The sequence below is a fragment of the Ornithorhynchus anatinus genome, chromosome 14 (assembly GCF_004115215.2).
Source record: "Ornithorhynchus anatinus isolate Pmale09 chromosome 14, mOrnAna1.pri.v4, whole genome shotgun sequence".
Classification (NCBI taxonomy): domain Eukaryota; kingdom Metazoa; phylum Chordata; class Mammalia; order Monotremata; family Ornithorhynchidae; genus Ornithorhynchus; species Ornithorhynchus anatinus.
This window is the reverse complement of record NC_041741.1, coordinates 39,868,151-39,888,062: the sequence shown is the minus strand read 5'-3', so window position 1 is coordinate 39,888,062 and position 19,912 is coordinate 39,868,151. Positions and strand designations below refer to the sequence as shown.

General features: G+C 45.3%; 1 protein-coding gene, 1 non-coding gene and 1 pseudogene across 4 annotated transcripts in view; 1 reads left to right on the top strand and 2 right to left on the bottom strand.

The window, feature by feature from the left end:
• CHST11 (carbohydrate sulfotransferase 11) overlaps positions 1-3,798 on the bottom strand; it is a 220,516-nt gene extending 216,718 nt beyond the window's left edge. The window contains exon 1 of one of the 3 annotated variants that reach the window (XM_007670031.3): positions 3,628-3,798. In XM_007670031.3, the coding sequence (XP_007668221.1) occupies positions 3,628-3,745 (118 nt within the window). In that variant the 5' untranslated portion in view covers positions 3,746-3,798. The remainder of the gene's footprint in view (positions 1-3,627) is intronic. The other 2 variants (XM_001508849.4, XM_007670030.3) reach the window with 2 other exon arrangements.
• Positions 3,799-5,394: 1,596 nt separating this feature from the next.
• Positions 5,395-10,090, top strand: LOC100076488 (annotated as a pseudogene).
• A 6,912-nt stretch (positions 10,091-17,002) lies between these two features.
• On the bottom strand, positions 17,003-17,140 carry LOC114816820. Its single transcript, XR_003764626.1, has one exon. It is a non-coding gene; the product is annotated as a small nucleolar RNA SNORA7 (small nucleolar RNA).
• Between the last annotated feature and the right edge of the window lie 2,772 nt (positions 17,141-19,912).

The window sequence follows — 19,912 nt, the reverse complement described above, 5'->3', positions numbered from 1 at the left end:
ATGGGGTCACAGTCCTAATCCCCAATTTACAGATGAGGGAACTGAGGCCCAGAGAAGTTAAGTGATTTGCCCAAGGTCACACAGCAGACAAGTGGTGGAGCTGGGATTAGAACCCATCACCCTCTGACACCCAGGCCCATGCTCTTTCCATTAGGCCATGCTGCTTGCTCTGCACACAGTAAGTGCTCGATAAATACGACTGAATGAAGAAATGCACGAATAACTTGAGTGAGATACGTGCTGTCGGGCAAGTCCTCGGAGCGGAGGGTCTGCCGGGCTTTTATCCGATTGCCGCCACAGCTGCCGGCCAGCTGACCGGCTCCCTACAACAACACGCAAACGTCCCGGGTGTTGGGGGCAGCGCCCACAAACGCATCACCTCCCTGCAAGGAGATTCGTTTCCCAGCTCCTTCCTGCCACAAAGAGCCCGGCCTGGGAGTCAGAAGGACCTGGGTTCTAATCCCCCCTCTGCCCCTTGTCTGCTGTGTGACCTTGGGCAAGTCACTTCACTTCTCTGGGCCTTGTTCAAAGTGTGAGCCGCATGTGGGACAACCTGATTACCCTGTATCTACCAGTGCTTAGAACTGTGCCTGGCATATAGTAAAGTAGCGTCGCTTAGTAGAAAGAGCCCGGGCTTGGGAATGGGAGGTCGTGGGTTCTAATCCCGGCTCCGCCACTCGTCAGCTGTGTGACGCTGGGCAAGTCACTTCACTTCTCTGTGCCTCAGTTCCCTCATCTGTAAAATGGGGATTGGGACTGTGAGCCCACGTGGGACAACCACATTACCTTGTATCTATCCCAGCACTTAGAACAGTGCTTGACACATAGTAAGCACTTAACAAATACTATACTATTATTATTATTGTTATTTTTATTGGGTTTGATGGCATTTTTGTTAATGACACTAGCCAAATTTCTTTCCTCCACCGAAGTAGCTGTAGATTGAAAAACTGATTGCTAAGTAAGCGCTTAACAAATACCATCATTATTAAATACCATCATTACTATTATTATTATCTCCACGAGGGCCTTCCCCCGGAATTAAGAAAGTCAGTAACGGCTCCGTCTGCGCTGGCCGAGACAACGTGGAAGGGGGAAAATCCCATTTGGAAAGCAACGGGCCCAGCCCCGGAGCTGCCAAAGGCGGGGGAAACGCCAACTTTCCAAGGAGTTTTTAATGCGGTAACGTGGCATCCCGGGAATGACTTTGGAGGGCTGGGATACCTTGGGCGGGGGGTGCGGGGGGAAGCCCGACCCCGGTCCTCACCCTGGGCGAAACACGTCTCTAAAGGGCTCCGTTCTTTCACTCACTCATTCAATCGTATCTACTGAGCGCTTACTGGGTGCACAGCACTGGACTAAGCGCTTGGGAAAGTACAATGCAGCAGTGAAGAGAGACAGTCCCCGCTCCCAACGGGCTCACGGTCTAGAGGGGGAGGAGACAGACATCAAACCTAGTAAACAGGCATCAATATAAATAGAATTATACATATATGCATGCACATATATTATACATATATACATGTGTTGGGGGGTGGGGGGGGTGCGGAAAGGGGGGGGGGAGCTGAGGAAAAGGGGGCTTAGTCTGGGAAGGCCTCTCGGAGGAGGTGCGCTTTCAGTAGGGCTTTGAAGGGGGTCGGGGGGAGTGATCCTTGCCTCCCGACACAAGGGTGGCACGGTCTCGGCGTGGGAATGCTAACGACGGTATTTTGTTAAGCGCTTACTCTGTGCCAAGCACTGTTCTAAGCGCTGGGGTAGATACCTGGGCATCACCACGTGGGGCTCACAGGCTTCAGCCCCATTTTACAGACGAGGTAACTGAGGCACAGTGAAGGGACCTGCCCCAAGTCACAGAGCTGACAAGTGGCGGGGGCGGCATTGGAACCCACGACCTCTGTCTCCCAAGCCCGGGCTTCTGCCCTCCGCCCCAGCCGCCCGGGGGGGTCGTCGTCCTTTGGGACGGGGAGAAAGGGATTTCGAAGCTCCCGGGATTCAGGAGGGATCGGATGGGACAAAAGACGAATTCCCGGGTCTCCCTCCCCGGTGGAGGACCAGCCGGCATCCTCCTTGGGACAGCTCGTTGCCAGCAGGGACGGTCTCTCTCCCTTGCTGTGGTGCACTTTCCCAAGCGCTTAGTACAGTGCTCTGCACCCAGTAAGAGCTCGATAAAGACGATGGAGCTGAACTGGGTCCTCCCCCGGCAAGCGGCCCGTCCCCTCCTAGCCCCTGCCCAGCCCGGACCCGAAGCCGGGCCGAGCCCCCGCCCATTCATTCATTCACTCAGTCGTATTAACTGAGTGCTTCTAGGGTGCAAAGCACTGTACTAAACGCTTGCACCTCCCCCAGCTGAACCACCTGTTCAGCCCAGCGCCTCCGGCCCGCTCCCCGGAGGTTCCGCAAAGCGCAGCCTGCATCCAGCTCCGCTCCCTCCCTGAGCCCTGGGAAAGGAGCCAGGGATCCCGGAGCGCTTGAGGGGGAGAAGGGGGATGATCTCCATCCCCTTCCTCTCCCATGAGACCCAAACAGCCACCGATTCGGTCCCTGCCACTTCCCCCAGCGCTCAGTACAGCGCCGGGCACACAGGAAGCGCTGAAGCGGCGTGACTCCGTGGAAAGAGCCCGGGCTTGGGAGTCAGAGGTCATGCCTTCGAATCCCGCCCCTGCCACTTGTCAGCTGGGTGACTGTGGGCAAGTCACTTCACCTCTCTGTGCCTCGGTGACCTCATCTGTAAAATGGGGGTGAAGACTGTGGGCCTCCCGGGGGACAACCTGATTACCCTGTATCTCCCCCAGCGCTTAGAACAGTGCTCGGCACATAGGAAGCGCTCAACAACTACCAACATCATTAACGAAAACCACAATTATTATTATTAGCATCCTTCACCCCCTGCCTACGAATTGTACACTCCAAGCGATTAGTACAGTGCTCTGCACATAGGAAGCGCTTAACAAATACCAACATTAACGAAAACCACAATTATTATTATTATTAGCACCCTTCACCCCCTTCCTACGAATTGTACATTCCAAGCGATTAGTGCAGTGCTCTGCACATAGGAAGCGCTCAATAAATACTATCGAAGGAACATACACACACTACATATACACACCCAAACCACATATGTATATATATAACCACATACATAACCACATATGTGTATATATATAAGCGCTTAGTACAGTGCTCTGCACATAGTAAGCGCTCAATAAATACTATTAAATGAATATATATATAATATATATATATTATATATATATATACACACGCGCGCACACACATAAAAAAGCCCAACATCTTCCAGATGAGACAAGACACAAAGAGGAAAAAGTATCCGCCCATTCAGGACACCCTCGGGTCCCATCGAGGCAGCCTCAAGCGCGGCCGAAGAGGCGATGAGAAAAGAGGAGAAGGACGAGACTCGAGCAACCATCCTCCTCCTCCTTCTCCTCCTCCTCCTCATCCCATCACCTCCACCCCCATCCCCACCCCGCACTGGAGAGAGACAAGACGGAGCTCCCCGGGGTAAATCAGGGGCACGAGGTCGGTCCGGAAAGGTGGGAGGAAAGAAGAGGAAGAAGAGAGAGAAAATAGGACTGTAAAAGAAAACCAAGCGAACGCGCCCCCTACCTGGATGCAACATACTTTGGAAATAGAAGATGACTAGGATAAAGGATCCCAAGCAAGTGACCAAGACCATTCTGCAAATCCTGTTCATCCTCATTACTTCCAGGAGAGCCTGCTTCATGGCTTTGTCCTGGGTGCAGGAGGGGGGAAAGGGAGGGGAGGCTCGGGAACTGGGGGGGGGGGGGGGACGACACCCTGAGGGGCAGTGGGGAGGGAGGGAATCTCTGGCTGTCCTTCAGTCTCTCCCCCAGCTGGGGTGTGCAAGGAGCTGGAGTTGGGAAGTGCACGCAGGGATGGCTTAAAGACGCCGCTGGAGCTTTGCTGCTGCTGCTGCTGCTGCTGCTGCTGCTGCTGCTGCTTTGCTGCTGCTGCTTTGCTGCTGCTGCTTTGCTGCTGCTGCTGCTTTGCTCTTCCCCCCAGAGCCGGAGCTGCCGGAGCCTCCGCCGCCTCCGCTCCTCCGAAGGCTGTCTCAGCCGGCAGCTCCCAACAAGGGCTACTTCATTCCGCTCCTCGTTCTATTCCAAGGCTGGACTCTACCAACGCGAGGAGGGGGGAACCCGCGGGACCCCGGCCACCCGGACGACGCGGCGACCGGGGCGGAGCGTCTCTGCCTCCCCCTTCCCTGCCGAGAACATGGTCGCGTCCAGCGGTTTCCCTGGGAGGGAGGGCCGCCATCCCCCGGGTCCCAAAGCCCTCCGCTCCCGACCCCCCGCGTTGAAACTCCAGCGTCGCCTCGACTGACAGCGTTTCCAGGACCAAAAAACAAAAACAAAAAACCACAGACAAACCAACAATAAAAAAAAAAATCTCCGGGATGTCGAGAGGGGAACGGGACGGGGAAAAGGACGGAGGTGAGGTCTGCGAAGTATAGCGGCCGGTTGGGCGGGGAAGGTCCCTTGGACATTTAAAGTCTTTCCAGAAACACATGCCGATTGTGTGTGCCAGGGTGCGGTCGGGTTTTAAATTGATGGTGATGGCATTTGTTAAATCCTTACTCTGTGCAAAGCACTGTTCTAAGCGCTGGGGAGGATACCAGGTGATCAGGTTGTCCCACGTGGGGCTCCCAGTCCTCATCCCCATTTTAATAATAATAATAATAATAATGTTGGTATTTGTTAAGCGCTTACTATGTGCAGAGCACTGTTCTAAGCGCTGGGGGAGATACAGGGTTAGCAGGTTGTCCCACGTGAGGCTCCCGGTTGATCCCCATTTTACAGATGAGGTAAGGGAGGCACTGAGAAGTTAAGTGACAGATGAGGTCACTGAGGCCCAGAGAAGTGAAGTGACGTGCCCAAAGTCAGGCAGGATTTGAACCCATGATCTCTGACTCCCCAGCCGGTGCTCCTTCCACTGAGCCACGGCTGCTTCTCTGTTATTATTAAAAGGGAGCTCGGAGAGACCGTTTCTTAGACCTCGGAATAGAGACGGATTCTTGCGGGGGATAAAGGGGAGTTTGTTTGGGGGAGGGTGTTTAATCAGCAAACACTCCATCCTTAGCACTTCTTTGGAGAGTGCAAAGAAAAGAGCCATTGGCTACCGAAAGTCAAGGTCAAAAACTCCCCTGTCTTCATATTCCAGACAAGTGAAATCTTTCACGCTCTCGACTCTGTCTGCCCCCGTCGCACACGTTCGAAAATAGCTGGCTCGGACAGAAGAGAGCAGCAAAGTGTGACCCAATACATTTCCACAGTTTGCACAGGCATCCAAAACTTGCCAAGAGCCTGCAATGCTAACCCAGAGATACCTTCTCCCAAATCAAACTAGAGCGAAATGTCAAGTATGCGGTAAATTTACATTCGCCCATAAATTGAAAGCTTGCATTGTTCTAACACTATGTAAACTGATTTTAAATCGCCGAGCACACACATTTACTTAGCGTTTACCAGTCAATAAAGTAGACATCGACAAATTACGTGTAAATCACTGGCTTGCTTGTGCGGGGGGGAAAAAGAACTAGAAAAACTTAATTTTTCACTAGATTAATTTATTCTGGTTAACTGCCAAAAATTACTGACTTCGAGGACACGAGCCTGTTTGAAAGAACAATGTTCAGAACTAAGTTTTTCCTTAAAATAATATCTAGCCAATATTTGTGCATAACCCCAAATGATTTTAATACATACTTTAAGGGTTCTCCCTTCAGGAGGGACGTGGGCAGAGAGGGTATGGTCAGCCAAAAGTCACCTCCTTTCGCACACTTCTTCCGTCACAAAAGACAGTAATTTCCCATTTTACCTGTTGAGCAAAGACGAATCAATCAATCAGTGGTATTGACTGGGCGCTTACGGTCTGCAGAGCACTATTCTAAGCGCTTGATTTTTTATTATGTTGATGAGCTGGTTCTCCGAACAGCGAGTGCTTTATCTCTCTTTAATGGCTTTTCTTAAATGCTGTTTGGACTTGGTTTTTCTTGACAGCTTGTTATTTAATCTTGGGGCTTTTGTTCTTTCTGATGTTTATTTAAGCACTTGCTTTGAGCAAAGCACTAGGTACTAAGATCTTGAGTCAAATGTGGTCCCTGGCCTTCGGAGGCTCTCAAACTAAAAGCTGGGGCAGAGAACAGACAGACACCCTAGGGTAAAATCAGTTAGAAGCAACACTACAATGACAGCGACATTCAGAAAAAACTAATAGGCTCAGTTGGGCAGTCCCCGGTCTAAACAGACACAACTCCACAATTGTTCTCGAAGTGGGAAAGGTGCAGGGTTTTAGGTTGTCCCGGAAGAAATTTCCTGCCTTCGCAGGTACCACCCATGGCCCTAAATTCTGAACCATGGACTGTAGCCAGCTTCTTCCTACCTCCAAGGAGGACGTGAGCAGAATCAGAATCAGAAGCGGCATCAAAACCTCTGAATTGGTTCATTAATGGTGATAATGGGAACTGTAGTTATTCTACTGTATGCCAAACACTGTGCTAAGCCCTAGTGTAGATACAAGATTGTCAGTTAAACACAATCCCTGTCCCACAAGGGACTCAAAGTCTAAGAGGGATGGAGAAAATCCCCATTTTACAGACCAGGAAACTGAGGTCTGTCAGTTGCAGAGCTGGGATTAGGACTCAGGTCCTCTGATCCATCAACTAATTGTATTTATTGAGTACTTACTGTGTGCAGAGCACTGTACTAAGCATTAGGGAGACTGCAACATAATAGAGTTGGCAGACAAATTCCCTGCACTGGACAAGTCAGTTAGAAGCAACACTACAATGACAGTGACATTCAGAAAAAAGCATAGGCTCCTAGCCGGGCCAGGTGGGGCAGTCCCTGATCTAAGCAGACAAAACTCCATAATTGTTCTCGAAGTGGGAAAGGTGTATCGTTTTGGGTTGACAACCTAGAGGGGAGTCTAGTCTGACTCCCAGTCTTCTGCCCTGTTCACTACCTCATGGCTGCTTCCCTTCACAGATAATCCAACAGCATTTGATACCATCAGCGTTCTGGTAATTACAAGTGCTCAGTAAATTTGGCTGCCCTGAGAGATTCATTAAAATCATGAGCTGGCTCCACAGTGACATGACTGGTTGGGCCAAGATGAGGTTGTTTTGTCTGATTCTTTTTCCACAGCCAATTTACTGAAGAAAACCTAACTAATATAGCAAACTGTATCTGGGAAACTCTACCCTCAACCGAACATCTTCATCAGCAACGTGGAACTGCAGGCTGTCCGGGAAATCTGCTATCTAGGCAAATATCTAGGCAGAAAATGGAAAACCAAATCAAGATGGCCAGCATATCATTTGGGAGACTATCAGATGGAATGTGGCAGCTCCCGGGCGTTAAGCTTCAGACCAAATTCAAGGTCTACAGAACTGAAGTTCAAAATCGGTCTACTCCCTCAGACACAGCTGTAATAATGTATATCAATGGCATGACTGGTATATGGTCTCATCACTGCTATATGAGAGCAGGAATGGCAGGCCAGTATGAAAGGATATCTGGCCTGGGCCCAAATGACACGTGTGTTGCTTATTCACCATTGGCTCATGTCCTAGAATTGACAGCCAAAATATCATGCTTTACCTATGGCTCTAGGATTGGATACTCTTCTCCACTCCACTCTACTATCTGACCAGTCCAGTAAACTTAAAAGAGGAAGCAAAGAAGATTGTAGTGTACTCAAATCAGCATTTATGGCAGCTGTGCACAAAACCATGGTCAGACTGTATAAAACCATTACAAGTAAAATCCAAAAGATGAAATATTTTCAGAAGATGCAGTTCAAGAAAGGCCGTGACTATAACCTGGAATAGATCGAAAAAGGTTAGGCTGCATCTCTGTGTCACCTGCTTCTATTTAAAAAGGTCAAAGCCTTGTTAAGGGGGAATGTGTCCATGATGCTGTCTGAAGGAGCCCCTCTTTCACCTCAGTCACACAGGTTTATGAACGGCTCTTTCTGCTGCCCAGTTAGCCAGGGTTATGGATTAACAGAATCATGTGATGCAGGAACAGTTATTAAAGTTACTGATTATAGCACTGGTGGAGTTGAAGCTCCTCTTATTTGCTGGGAGATTAAAACTGGCAAAAAGGAGGCTACGCATCTCAAGACAAGCCAAACTCCAGGGATGAAATTGTAATTGGTGGGCAAAATATGTCCATGGGCTATTTTTAAAATTAAGAGAAAACAGAAAAAGATTATTTTGTGGATGAAAAGGGCAAAGGTGATTTTCTATTGGAGATCTTGGTGAATTTCATCCTGATGGCTATTTGCAAATCATTGGTCAGAAGAAAGATTTAGCAAAACTGCAAGCAGGAGCACGCCTATTGCTTGGCAAAGCGGAGTCGATCGTCTTCAAGCAAAACATCTGTGCTTTTGCCAAAAGTGACCAGTTTTACATGATCAGGTTTGTGGTTACAAATGAAAAAAAAAACTGACTTTATTAGGAGCAGAGTGGAGTCAAGGGGTACTGGGTGGTTGTCTGTAACAACCCTACCCTGGAAGCAGAAATACTGAAAGAGATCAAAGAGGGTGCAAATACAATGAAGTTGAAGAGATTTGAAATTCCAATCAAGGTAGGTTTAAGCCCTCAACCCTGGTTGAACCCCAGGAACTGGCTTGGTAACCTATGCTTTCAAATTAAAAAAGAAAGAATGGAAAAATCATTACCTCAATGACACTGAGAGAATGAAGTGGGGCAAATGAACCTCTGTGCTCTGATGAGAAAGCTGTGCTGGAGACGCCCTGGTCAGCTGTCACTTCTAACATTTGAAGCCTCCTAGTTGGGGAGCATCTGGTGATACAGATCTGAAAACTCACAAGATGCCAAAACTCAAAAACAAAACTTGATTAAAATAGCTGTTGGAAAGTCATTCCACTTTGGGGGGTCTCACGTTGTTCAAGTGAAGCTGAAATTGGAAAAAATGTTTTCTTCCGTTTCCTATATCCAACTCAAAATCCTCTCCCCCATGTGAGTTAGAGAATGAAAATAACATTTTCTCCTTGGGCCTCTATGGATACCTAAAGCAAAAAATAACTAATGGTGAATGAAGGTGAGGCATTTCAGGGAGTTTACAATCTAATGGGGAAGCTCTATATCCTCATGGTTTTTTTTCCCACTTTTCATACTTAAAAATATTTTCCTTTATTCATTTCCTGAAGGACACAAGCTACTCTTATCCCTATGAACAAGATGATCTGGCTCTATCAACTGTAGTGATATGTCTATTAATTCAGTTGTACTCTCCCAAGGGCTTAGTATAAGTGCTCTACACATAATAGGAGCTTAATAAATACTCTTGATTGAATGAATAAATTATTGACTCACTAAGCATAAAAAATCTCACAGACTAAGAGAAGTCACTGAAAGAAGAAACTGAATCCTCTATTTTTGAAATGAAATTAGAAATGAAAGATTAGAAGTGAAATTATCTTTGGTCATAGCAATGGGAAAAATGAAGTAAAAAGGTGTAATGTAGCTTCTAGGATTAGACATCTGCAAAAATTAAAATTATGGAAACTGGGGAAAGCTTTCATACAAAGAGATTGTATCTTGCAGGAGAAATCTCCATTCAGTTTGTGGATGTCCTCTGGAAAGACCAGAGGACCAGTCAAAGAAGAGATAATGTAGAAAATGAAAGCAGTGTGCATTTCCTCAAGCTTTAGAAACAGCAGCATTGATGGGTTGACAAATTAAAGGCTGAAAAATCAGCCCCTTGAGTTAGGCAATATCCTTAAGGCATAAAGGAAGAGATTGTAGCTCACCTGAGAAATTAGAATTGAGAAGAAAAGGAAAGGAAGAGGCAAAGGGACTTCACTGGGATTTGGGGGGGCTGTAGAAGTCAGTTAGTAACACTTATTCATCATGTATTTTGAGCAGAGCTCCATGCGAGACACAGTATGAAATTACAAAGGAAACAGAAGACCTAGTCTCTGCCCTCAAGAATTTTTGAAGCCAATATGGGAGACAGAACAGACACAACTAAAATCAATACATATGATAAGCAGTGGGGTTTAGTGGAAAGAGCATGGGTTTGGGAGTCAGAGGACATGGTTCTCATCTTGGCCCCACCATTAGTCTGCTGCGTGACCTTGGGCAAATCACTTGGCTTCTCTGTGCTTCAGTTATCTCATCTGTAAAATGGGGATTAAGACTGTGAGCCCCATATGGGACAACCTGATTACCTTGTATGTACCCCAGTGCTTAGAACAGTGCTTGCCATTGTTTTTACGAAATGTTCTTCCCCTTGACTCTGTTTATTGCCATTGTTCTTGTCTGTCCGTCTCCCCCGATTAGACTGTAAGCCCGTCAAACGGCAGGGACTGTCTCTATCTGTTGCCGACTTGTTCATCCCAAGCGCTTAGTACAGTGCTCTGCACATAGTAAGCTCTCAATAAATACTATTGAATGAATGAATGAACATAGTAAGTGTTTAACAAATATCATAAACACAAGTGAGCAAAACATAAATATACAAATCCCATGATAGTTGTATAATCAGTATTTATTGAGTACCTAAGCATTTTGTGCCTTGGAGATAAACTCAGTTCTCCTAAAACCCATGATTTTGATAGAATGCTACTGAAGAATTAGGAAACTTTCTTTCCACAATGCATCTGCCTGGATGGAATGTAATCACAAGTCAGCGCATAGCTGTGTTTTAGCAAGAATCAGTTGCTGTGTATGTATGTGGTGTGGATCAAGGCTTGACTATTATAACATAAGAATGCAACTTCCACACCATAGGAGAAACTAGTGAATATCCAGAAATAAATACTGCGTGCTAACTTGAGAAGCCGAGAAGGTTGGAAGGTGGGAGGAAGGTTATTGGAAAGATTGGAGTGCCTGGAGTCAGAGAGAATTAGCCTGGAAAGTCTTCGTGGAGGAGGTCACATCTGAGAAGAGTTTGAAAGTGTTAAGAATAGGATTTGGCAGAGTAGAGCGGTAGGAGCAATCGGTGTGGGGGACTAAAATGGGCAAAGACTGTTTTGGATGAAGGAGATCAAAAGGCAGGAATAGCAAGTGGTTTTCCTGGCTGGAGTGGGCAAACTGGGATGTAGGTAGCTGGGAGAAGAGAACAGTGGGATAAGTGTTTGGGGAGTGTTGGATAAGTGTTGAAGGCAATCAGAAACCTGGAAAAACTCTATTATTTATAGCTGTGATTCGTAAGGATTAACCTAACCCCATCAAATAACATTCCATCACTGCAGAGCAGTATTACCCCACTTATGGTCTGGAATAAATTAAACAGGATCTCAGAACAGTAATTCCTGACCCAAACAACCATCTTCCTTTCCCTCCATAGAAATAGAGAGAGAAGGCTGAGCAAAACTCCTAAAGAATGTTAGCCCAGGGAGAGAGAAGGTGGAGGCAGTCCAAGAAGAACATGCCCCAAGAAGGTCACAGAACTCCTGCTTTTATTGCACTCTCCTAAGCACTCAATACAATGCCCAGAGTAAATGTTTAATAAATACTACTGATAGACAGGTCTATTTTTCACTCTGCTGCCCAGATCGTTTTTCTAAAATGTCATTCTGCTCATAACTCTCCATGCCTCAAAAACCTCCAATGGTTATTCATCCTACACCACATCTAGTAGAAACTCCTGACCAATGGTTTTAATAATTCTCTCCTCCAATCAATCAATCGATAAATGACATTTTTTGAGTGCTTACTACATGCAGAACACTGTACTAAGCACTGGGAAGAATACAAAACAGCAGAGCTAACAGATATGCTCCCTGCCCAGAGCAACCTTACAATCTACAGGGTCTAGAGTCTACAGTTTTAGTCTAGAGTCTCCTTCCTATTTACCCATTCTCTTCTCCAACTACACTCCAGCACACTCATTCATTCATTCATTCAATAGTATTTATTGAGCGCTTACTATGTGCAGAGCACTGTACTAAGCGCTTGGAATGAACAAGTGGGCAACAGATAGAGACAGTCCCTGCCGTTTGACGGGCTTACAGTCTAAATGGGGGAGATGGACAGACAAGAACAATGGCAATAAATAGAGTCAAGGGGAAGAACATCTCGTAAAAACAATGGCAACTAAATAGAATAAAGGCGTTGTACAATTCATTAACAAAACAAATAGGGTAAAGAAAATATATACAGTTGAGCGGATGAGTACAGTGCTGAGGGGATGGGAAGGGAGAGGGGGAGGAGCAGAAGGAAATGGGGGGAAAAGAGGGTTAAGCTGCGGAGAGGTGAAGGGGGGTTGGTAGAGGGAGTAGAGGGGGAAGGGGAGCTCAGTCTGGGAAGGCCTCTTGGAGGAGGTGAGTTTTAAGTAGGGTTTTGAAGAGGGGAAGAGAATTACGTTTGGCAGAGGTGAGGAGGGAGGGCGTTCCAGGACCGCGGGAGGGCGTGACCCAGGGGTCGACGGCGGGATAGGCGAGACCGAGGGACGGTGAGGAGGTGGGCGGCAGAGGAGCGAAGCGTGCGGGATGGGCGGTGGAAAGAGAGAAGGGAGGAGAGGTAGGAAGGGGCAAGGTGATATAGAGCCTTGAAGCCTAGAGTGAGGAGTTTTTGTTTGGAGCGGAGGTTGATAGGCAACCACTGGAGGTGTTTAAGAAGGGGAGTGACATGCCCAGATCATTTCTGCAGCTCACATTCTTCAGTCCTCCCAAGCTAACCCATCCACTGTGCCTTGTTCTCATCTCTCTCACCACCAACCTCATTTTCATACCCTGAACCAGCCTGCAGCTTCCTCCCCCTTCAAATCCTCATTTTCAAAGCCCTCCTAAAATCACATCTCCTCCAAGAGGCCTTCTTCAAATGACTTTCCGGGTCATCTCAGAACTTTTGTACCAGCTGACCACTTTTGACCTCACAACCTCCCCTAGCACTTTTACATATCTTACATACCACATTACTCAAGCATTGACATATGTACATATCCTTTTCCCTTGTCTTCCTATCTGTAAAATATTTTGATGTCTGACTCCCCTGCTAGAATGTAAGCTCTTTAAAAGCAGAGACTATGCTTCTCAACGTTTTTATGCTACCAAATGCATAGTTGTAGTAGCCGCCTCGTCATTCATTTTCAAAGAATGCTTCACTTTCTCTGGGGAGCAACAGACTATTATTCAAAATATAATCCTTATACAACAAGTGCAAAACTGGTTAAGAGAAGAAAAGATTTTGTTGACGATGATGGAGTCAGCTGTCAGGACAAACAACTTTGGATCTGAGGCTTCAGGGCTGAGACCCTGTTCAGATGAGTTGATTACAGAACTAGAGCCTTGTGTAGAGCACCTTAACTCTCTCTTTCCTGAGAGTCCTATTCCCACTAGGCCCAAATGCTAAAGATTTTATGAAAAAGTGAAAAGAGCACAGGCCTGAAAGTCAGAGGACCTAGGTTCTAATCCCCGCTCCACCACTTGTCTACTGTGTGACCTTACGCACTTCATTTCACGTCTCTGTGGCTCAGTTACCTCGTCTGTAAAATGGGGATTAAGACTGTGAACTGCATATGGGACATGGACTGTGTCCCCCCTGATTAGCTTGTATCTACCCCAGTGCCTAGTACAGTGTCTAGCTCATAGGAAGTGCTTTACAAACACATTAAAAAAGTAATAAGAAATATGAAGATAGATTAAATATTTTTTCACAAGTGAATTTAAAGGACCCTTTTACTCCTCTCTTCCTGCTCTCTCATTTTCCCTTTTCTTCTCCTCTGCCTCCCCCAGCCCTGTTCCTCCTTTCTTTCTGACCCCCGCCCTCTCCAGGGACCCCATCCCATCCACCTCTGGCTAGGGAAAACCTGGCCACCCTTCCGTAGAAGGAAACAGTTCCGTAGAAGGGGATGATGGGATGAAGTTGACTGAAAGCAAGAATTTGAAGGACCAGATTTAGAGAGGAAAACAGAGAGAGCACATCATAAAGAGAACAGTGGAAAGAAACCGTGATGACCCTGATGAACAGAGATAAGTTGAGTAGTGAAAAAGAGAGATGGAAGAGGCTAATACTAAAGTAAAGGAATTTTGGAAAGGAAGAAAGCAGTGGGAAATGATTCAGAGGAAAGAGAACAAACAGATTCAGAAACCAAGGAATTCGACAGGAGAAATAGGGTATGAACTACAATCACAACCAAGTTAGAGAAAAATAGGTCAGGTTATAGTGGAAGAGGTGTACTGTTTTTCCTTCCTTTTAACTGGTTCCCAGTTTTCTCTCATATGTATTGACTTTGTTTTGTTATTTTACCTTGCATATTATTGTCATATTAATAATTACGGTATTTGTTAAGCACTTACTATTGTCAAGTATAGCTCTAAGTGCTGTGATAGATATAAGTTAATCAGGCTGGACACATTCTGTCCCATATGGGGCTCCCTGAATAAGTAGGAGGAAGAACAGTTATTACATCCCCATTTTACAGGTGAGGAAACTGAGGCCCTGAGAAATTAAGTGACTTGCCCAAGGTCACACAGCAGGCAAGTGGCAGAGCTAGGATTAGAACACGGATCCTCTGACTCCCAGGCCCATGCTCTTTCCACTAGGCCATGCTGTTCTTCTTCTAATATTCCCCTTCCCTCCCTTTGTTCAAGACACCTGTGTGGATTCTCTTTAATTGGAGGAAGGATGGAGATTCTGAACCTGATTGTTTCTGAGTTTTCCTTAAGGTTTGTTATATTTCCTTGATGAACTATTTCCCTCCAGTTGCTTTGGGGATTTTCATCTGCTGGAGACACACCTTACAAGGGTCCTTTGGAAAGACTTCCCTCATTATTACCAAGAAGGCTCTTGGAATGAGGAAAGGAAGTGTTATACTCAAGAAGCATTGCTCAGCTGTTTTCCTCTTGCAAACTGCCTTTCGGTATGCCTGAAACCAAGCAAGGCGATTGAAGTGAATAAGAGAATGCTAACTTTTGTAAAGCATTGATTTGGAATGGTCATAAAATAAAGAAACCCAAGAGCCTATCCCAATATAAACAGGTTAAGAAGAACTGTTGTCTTCAGTTTCTGTGGTTATAAATAAGGCATTAAATGGATTACATCTTCGATGAAAGATCAGCCAGTTATTTCCACCCTCATTCATTCCTCTACGTAGCCTTTACAAAAACTTTCTTCGATTCCTTCTCTCAGAAAAACAAGCAGCATGTGAATGGAATGCTAGATCTTTCTATAACTCCTCTCTAGACACGTGGATCTATCACCGAGACTATGAGAAAGGCTTTAAACAAAACAATAAAATCAAGTCCAGAAACTACTTATTTCAAAGACAGAGAACTTTCAGTAGAATTCTATTCACCCTCATTGGGAGAGGATCATTTTTCTTCAGGACTAGATCGAAGTAAATGTTACCTGCACTGACCTGTTCTAAGGCAGAGAAAAGAAGAAACTTAGAGAATTTGGGGCTTCTTATTTCTGAAGGGGCAAATGGGTTTAGAGGATGTGACCTTAATGCCCTTCCAGAATATCATATGCAGTTTCTGATTAATGACTTTAGTCCCAGGAAACAGGTGGGTGGTTTACATATCAGATGTAGATTCCTAAAGCAGAGAAAACTGGGTCTGACTTCCTTATTTGGGTGAAGTTCCTTCCGAAAGAAATTCAGCAAATAGAATGGGAGGAGAAGCTAAGTATCATGATCTCATCTATCTCACTGCCAACCTCTTGCCCATGTCCTCCGTATGGCCTGAAACGCCCTCCCCTTCATATCCAACAGTCCACCACGCCTCTCAATCTTCAAAGCCCTCCTAAAAATTAAATCTCCTCCAAGAGGCCTTCCCTGACGAAGCCCTCATTTCCCCTTCCCACACTCCCCTCAGTGGCACTTATGAAGTTGGCTGTGTACCCCTTAAGCATTGTGTTCCTCACCCCAAACCCACAGTACTTATGTACATAACCCTATACTGTTTCCTCTCTCTTTGTGAACCCCATCTGTGACTTGATTATCCTGCATTGACCCCGGTGCTTATCTCCCCTTGTGGACTAAGTCTATTTCCCCTTGTGGACTGTAAGCTCCTTGAGGGCAGGGATCATTTCTAACAACTCTATTTTAATGTACATTCCAAAATGCTCTGCCCTCAGTAAGCACTCATTAAACACCACTGATTGATCTATTGATTGATTGATTGATTTGAACAGTTGATGGTAGGAGTGCAACACGATGCACTATGACTAAAACCCTCTATTTAAGAGACCTGCTGGGAAAGTCTCAGCTAACAATAACTGTGGTATTTGTTGAGCTCTTCCAATGTGCCAAGCACCATGCTAAGGGCTGGAGTAGATACAAGATAACCAGCTCAGACACAGTCCCTGCCCACATGGAACTCACAGTCAAAGGGAGTGGGGAGAGAACGGATATTTAATCCCCACTTTACAAAGGAGGAAACTGAGGCACAGGGAAGTTAAGTGACTTGTCCAAGATCACACAGCTGGCAAGTTGTAGGACTGGGATTAGAGCTCAGGTTCCTGTCTCCCAACTGGAGTTCTTTCCAGTAGCCCACATTGCTTCCCTAATTTCTTCCTGATCCCCTGAAGGCTGGAAAGAAGGAGGAAGAATAGGAAGCAAAGAGAAAGAGCTCATAAGTTACCTGTTGTAGCAGCCATTCTCCAGGGCTTCTATGAACACAAGTACTTGGCTAAAGCGACAGCCAGGTGAAAGAGAGACTGAGATAGATGGGCAAAATGCAGATGGAATTGAACACATTTCAAGAAGCCATACCAAAAGGTTCCCCTTTAGGTAAGCCTCTGTAATAATGGTAGTCGAGTCTTGTCTTGTGCCGTCGAGTCGTTTACAACTCATAGAGACTTCACGGACACATCTCTCCCAGAATGCCCCGCTCTCCATCTGCAATCGTTCTGGTAGTGTATTCATAGAGTTTTCTTGGTAAAAATACAGAAGTGGTTTACTATTGCCACCTTCCATGCAGTAAACTCAAGTCCACGCCCTCGACTCTCTCCCTTGCCACTGCTGCCCAGCATGGGTGATTTTTGACTAGCAGATTGCCTTCCACTCACTAGCCACTGCCCAAGCTAGGAATGGAATGGATAGGCCTTTGCTTGACTCTCCCTCCTGTACCCGAGACTGATAGAGTCCTGGAAACTCTCCAGGTGCGACCCTGAGAATAGTAATAATAGTATTTGTTAAGCATTTACTGTGTTCTAAGTACTGGAGTAACAAGATAATTTGTTGCTCAGGAGAAGGGCACTTTGGATTTCTAAAGACAGAATCCAAGGCCACTAACATAGAGAACCAACCAAAATTGGACCTCCAGGAGGACTAATAGGCCTAGTATGAAAAATGGAAGATTCTTGCCAATCAATCAATGGTATTTATTGAGAGTTTACTGAGTGCAGAGCACTTACACCAGGTGCTTGGGATAGCACAGTATATTAGAGTTGAAAGATATGATTCCTGCCCTCAAGTAGCTTACAGACAGTGGTTCACAAATATTTACCACCCCTAAAACCCTACAGCCACAACACTTTACACTCCTGTTCACAAATCCAGTGGATGGATTGACTGGAGATTGAAGAAATGAGACTCTTCCTAGTGGAAAGAGCACAGGCTTGGGAGTCCAAGATCATGGGTTCTAATTCCTGCTCCACCACTTGTCAGCTGTGTGACTTTGGGCAAGTCACAACTTCTCTGTGCCTCAGTTACCTCACCTGTAAAATGGGGATTAAGACTGTGAGCCCCAGGTGATAACCTTGTATCTACCCCAGCACTTAGAACAGTGTTTGGCACATAGTAAGCGCTTAACAAATACCATCATTACTATTATTATTATTATAAATGTCACCTTTGAATTCCCCAGAAAAGTCAATGTTTATTGACTTTTGTCATTGTTATTGACTAGTCCTATTTATTGAGTGCTTTCTGTTTACAAAGCATTGTACTAAGCACTTAGCAATGTACTAAGTGCTTAGCACAGATCCATCTGAGGCACCATTAATAGTTGGGAATTCATTCCAAGAAGGTCCCACCTGAGCAAAGATTAATGAATGGAGTAGGAGCAAGATGTCATCACTTAACCTGGAGTGTTGATCGACTGGACTATAGCTTTAGTGGAAAGAGCATGGGCTTTGGAGTCAGGGCTCATGAGTTTGAATCCCAGCTCTGCCACTTGTCGGCTGTGTGACTGTGGGCAAGTCACTTAACTTCTCTGTGCCTCAGTTCCCTCATCTGTAAAATGGGGATTAAGACTGTGAGCCCCATGTGGGACAACCTGATTCCCCTATGTCTACCCCAGCGCTTAGAACAATGCTCGGCACATAGTAAGCGCTTAACAAATACCAACATTATTAGACTAAACTCCTTGTGGACAGGGAACATGTCCACTAACTCTGTTGTATTGCATTCTCCCAAGGGCTTAGTACATTGCTCTGCACACAGTAAGCTCTCAGTAAATACCATTGATTGATTGATTGATTAATGGACCAATTGGGCTAGCAGAGAATTTACAGTCTAATCATCCATTCCTGGAGAAAACTTGAGAATCAGTGTGCATAGTGAAAAGACATGGACCTGGGAGTCAGAGGGCCTGGGTTCTAACTCCAGCTCTGCCAACTGCTTGCTATGTAACCTTGGGCAAGTCAATTAACTTATCTGTGCCTCAGTTTCCTCAACTGTAAAATGGGGATTCAATACCTGTTCTCTCTCCTATTTAAGATTGTGAGCCCCGATGCGGGAGAGGCACTGTGTCTGACCTAATTAACTTGTATCTACCCAAGCACTTAGAACAATGTTTGGCACATGGTAAGTGCTGAACAATTACCACAAAACAAATAAACATTTATTTTAAACTTTAGTCTCTCAAACTGAAGGAGACATAGGAGAGATGCAGTTTGCTTTTTAAAGAGAAAACTCTAATCGGACTGTACTTAGAGAGTAGGGCTGAATCACTCAGTAGTATTTATTGAGCACTTAATTTGTGCAGAGCACTGTATCAAGCACTTGGGTGAGTGTAGGGTAATTAATGGATATGATCCCTGCCTGCAAGTATTTTACAATCCTACAAGGTTGTATAATCCACAATTTTACAAGAGAAGCATGAGAAAATTTAGTATAGTTTTAAGCTCCTTGAGTGCAGGGATAAGGTCTATTGCCCCTGTTGTACTCTCCTGAGTGTTTTGTACAATGTTCTGTCCATAGTTACGATTATTACTACTTAATAGTGTCATCAACATCAGCTGGTCAATGATGAGTGAGTGGCTTTGAAAGTTAAAAATAAATCCAACAAATCATTGTAATATGCTGATAAAGAATGACTAACGTATATGCAATGGACCAAATTACTTTGAATGTGGCAGAAGCGATAGGAAGTTCACAAACATTTTGACACTAATCCTTTTAATTTTAGAGACATTCCGTGTGGGAGAGTGGGCTTACATAAAATATACATTACCATTATGGCAGGCATACTGACATTAATATTCCCAGACAGACTTAGTTGTAGTCATAGTATTAGTAGATAATAAGCTGCCACTTGCTTCAGTGCACTGTATTAGATGCTTGGAAAGCACAAAATAAAGAAGTAATATGTTCCCTACCCACAAAGGGAAGACAGACTTAAAAAAGTTTACCACTAGATTAGCCAAAAAGTTGAATGTTCAAGGGAATCTATTAAAGTTATGAAGATGAGTATAAATATAAATAAGTGCTAGAGTTGGAACAGTGCTTGGCACAAAGTAAGCAGTTAACAAATGCCATAATTACTATTATTATTTGGCTCAGGATGCTGGAAAATTAATCAGGGAAGTCATGTTGGAAGAGAAGGCTTTTTATGAAGGCTTTGAATGTGGGGAGAGCAGTGGTCTGGTGGATTTAGGGAAGGAGGGAGTTCCAAGCCAAAGGAACAACATGAGGGAGAAGATGGGGGGAGGGGAATATCATTATCT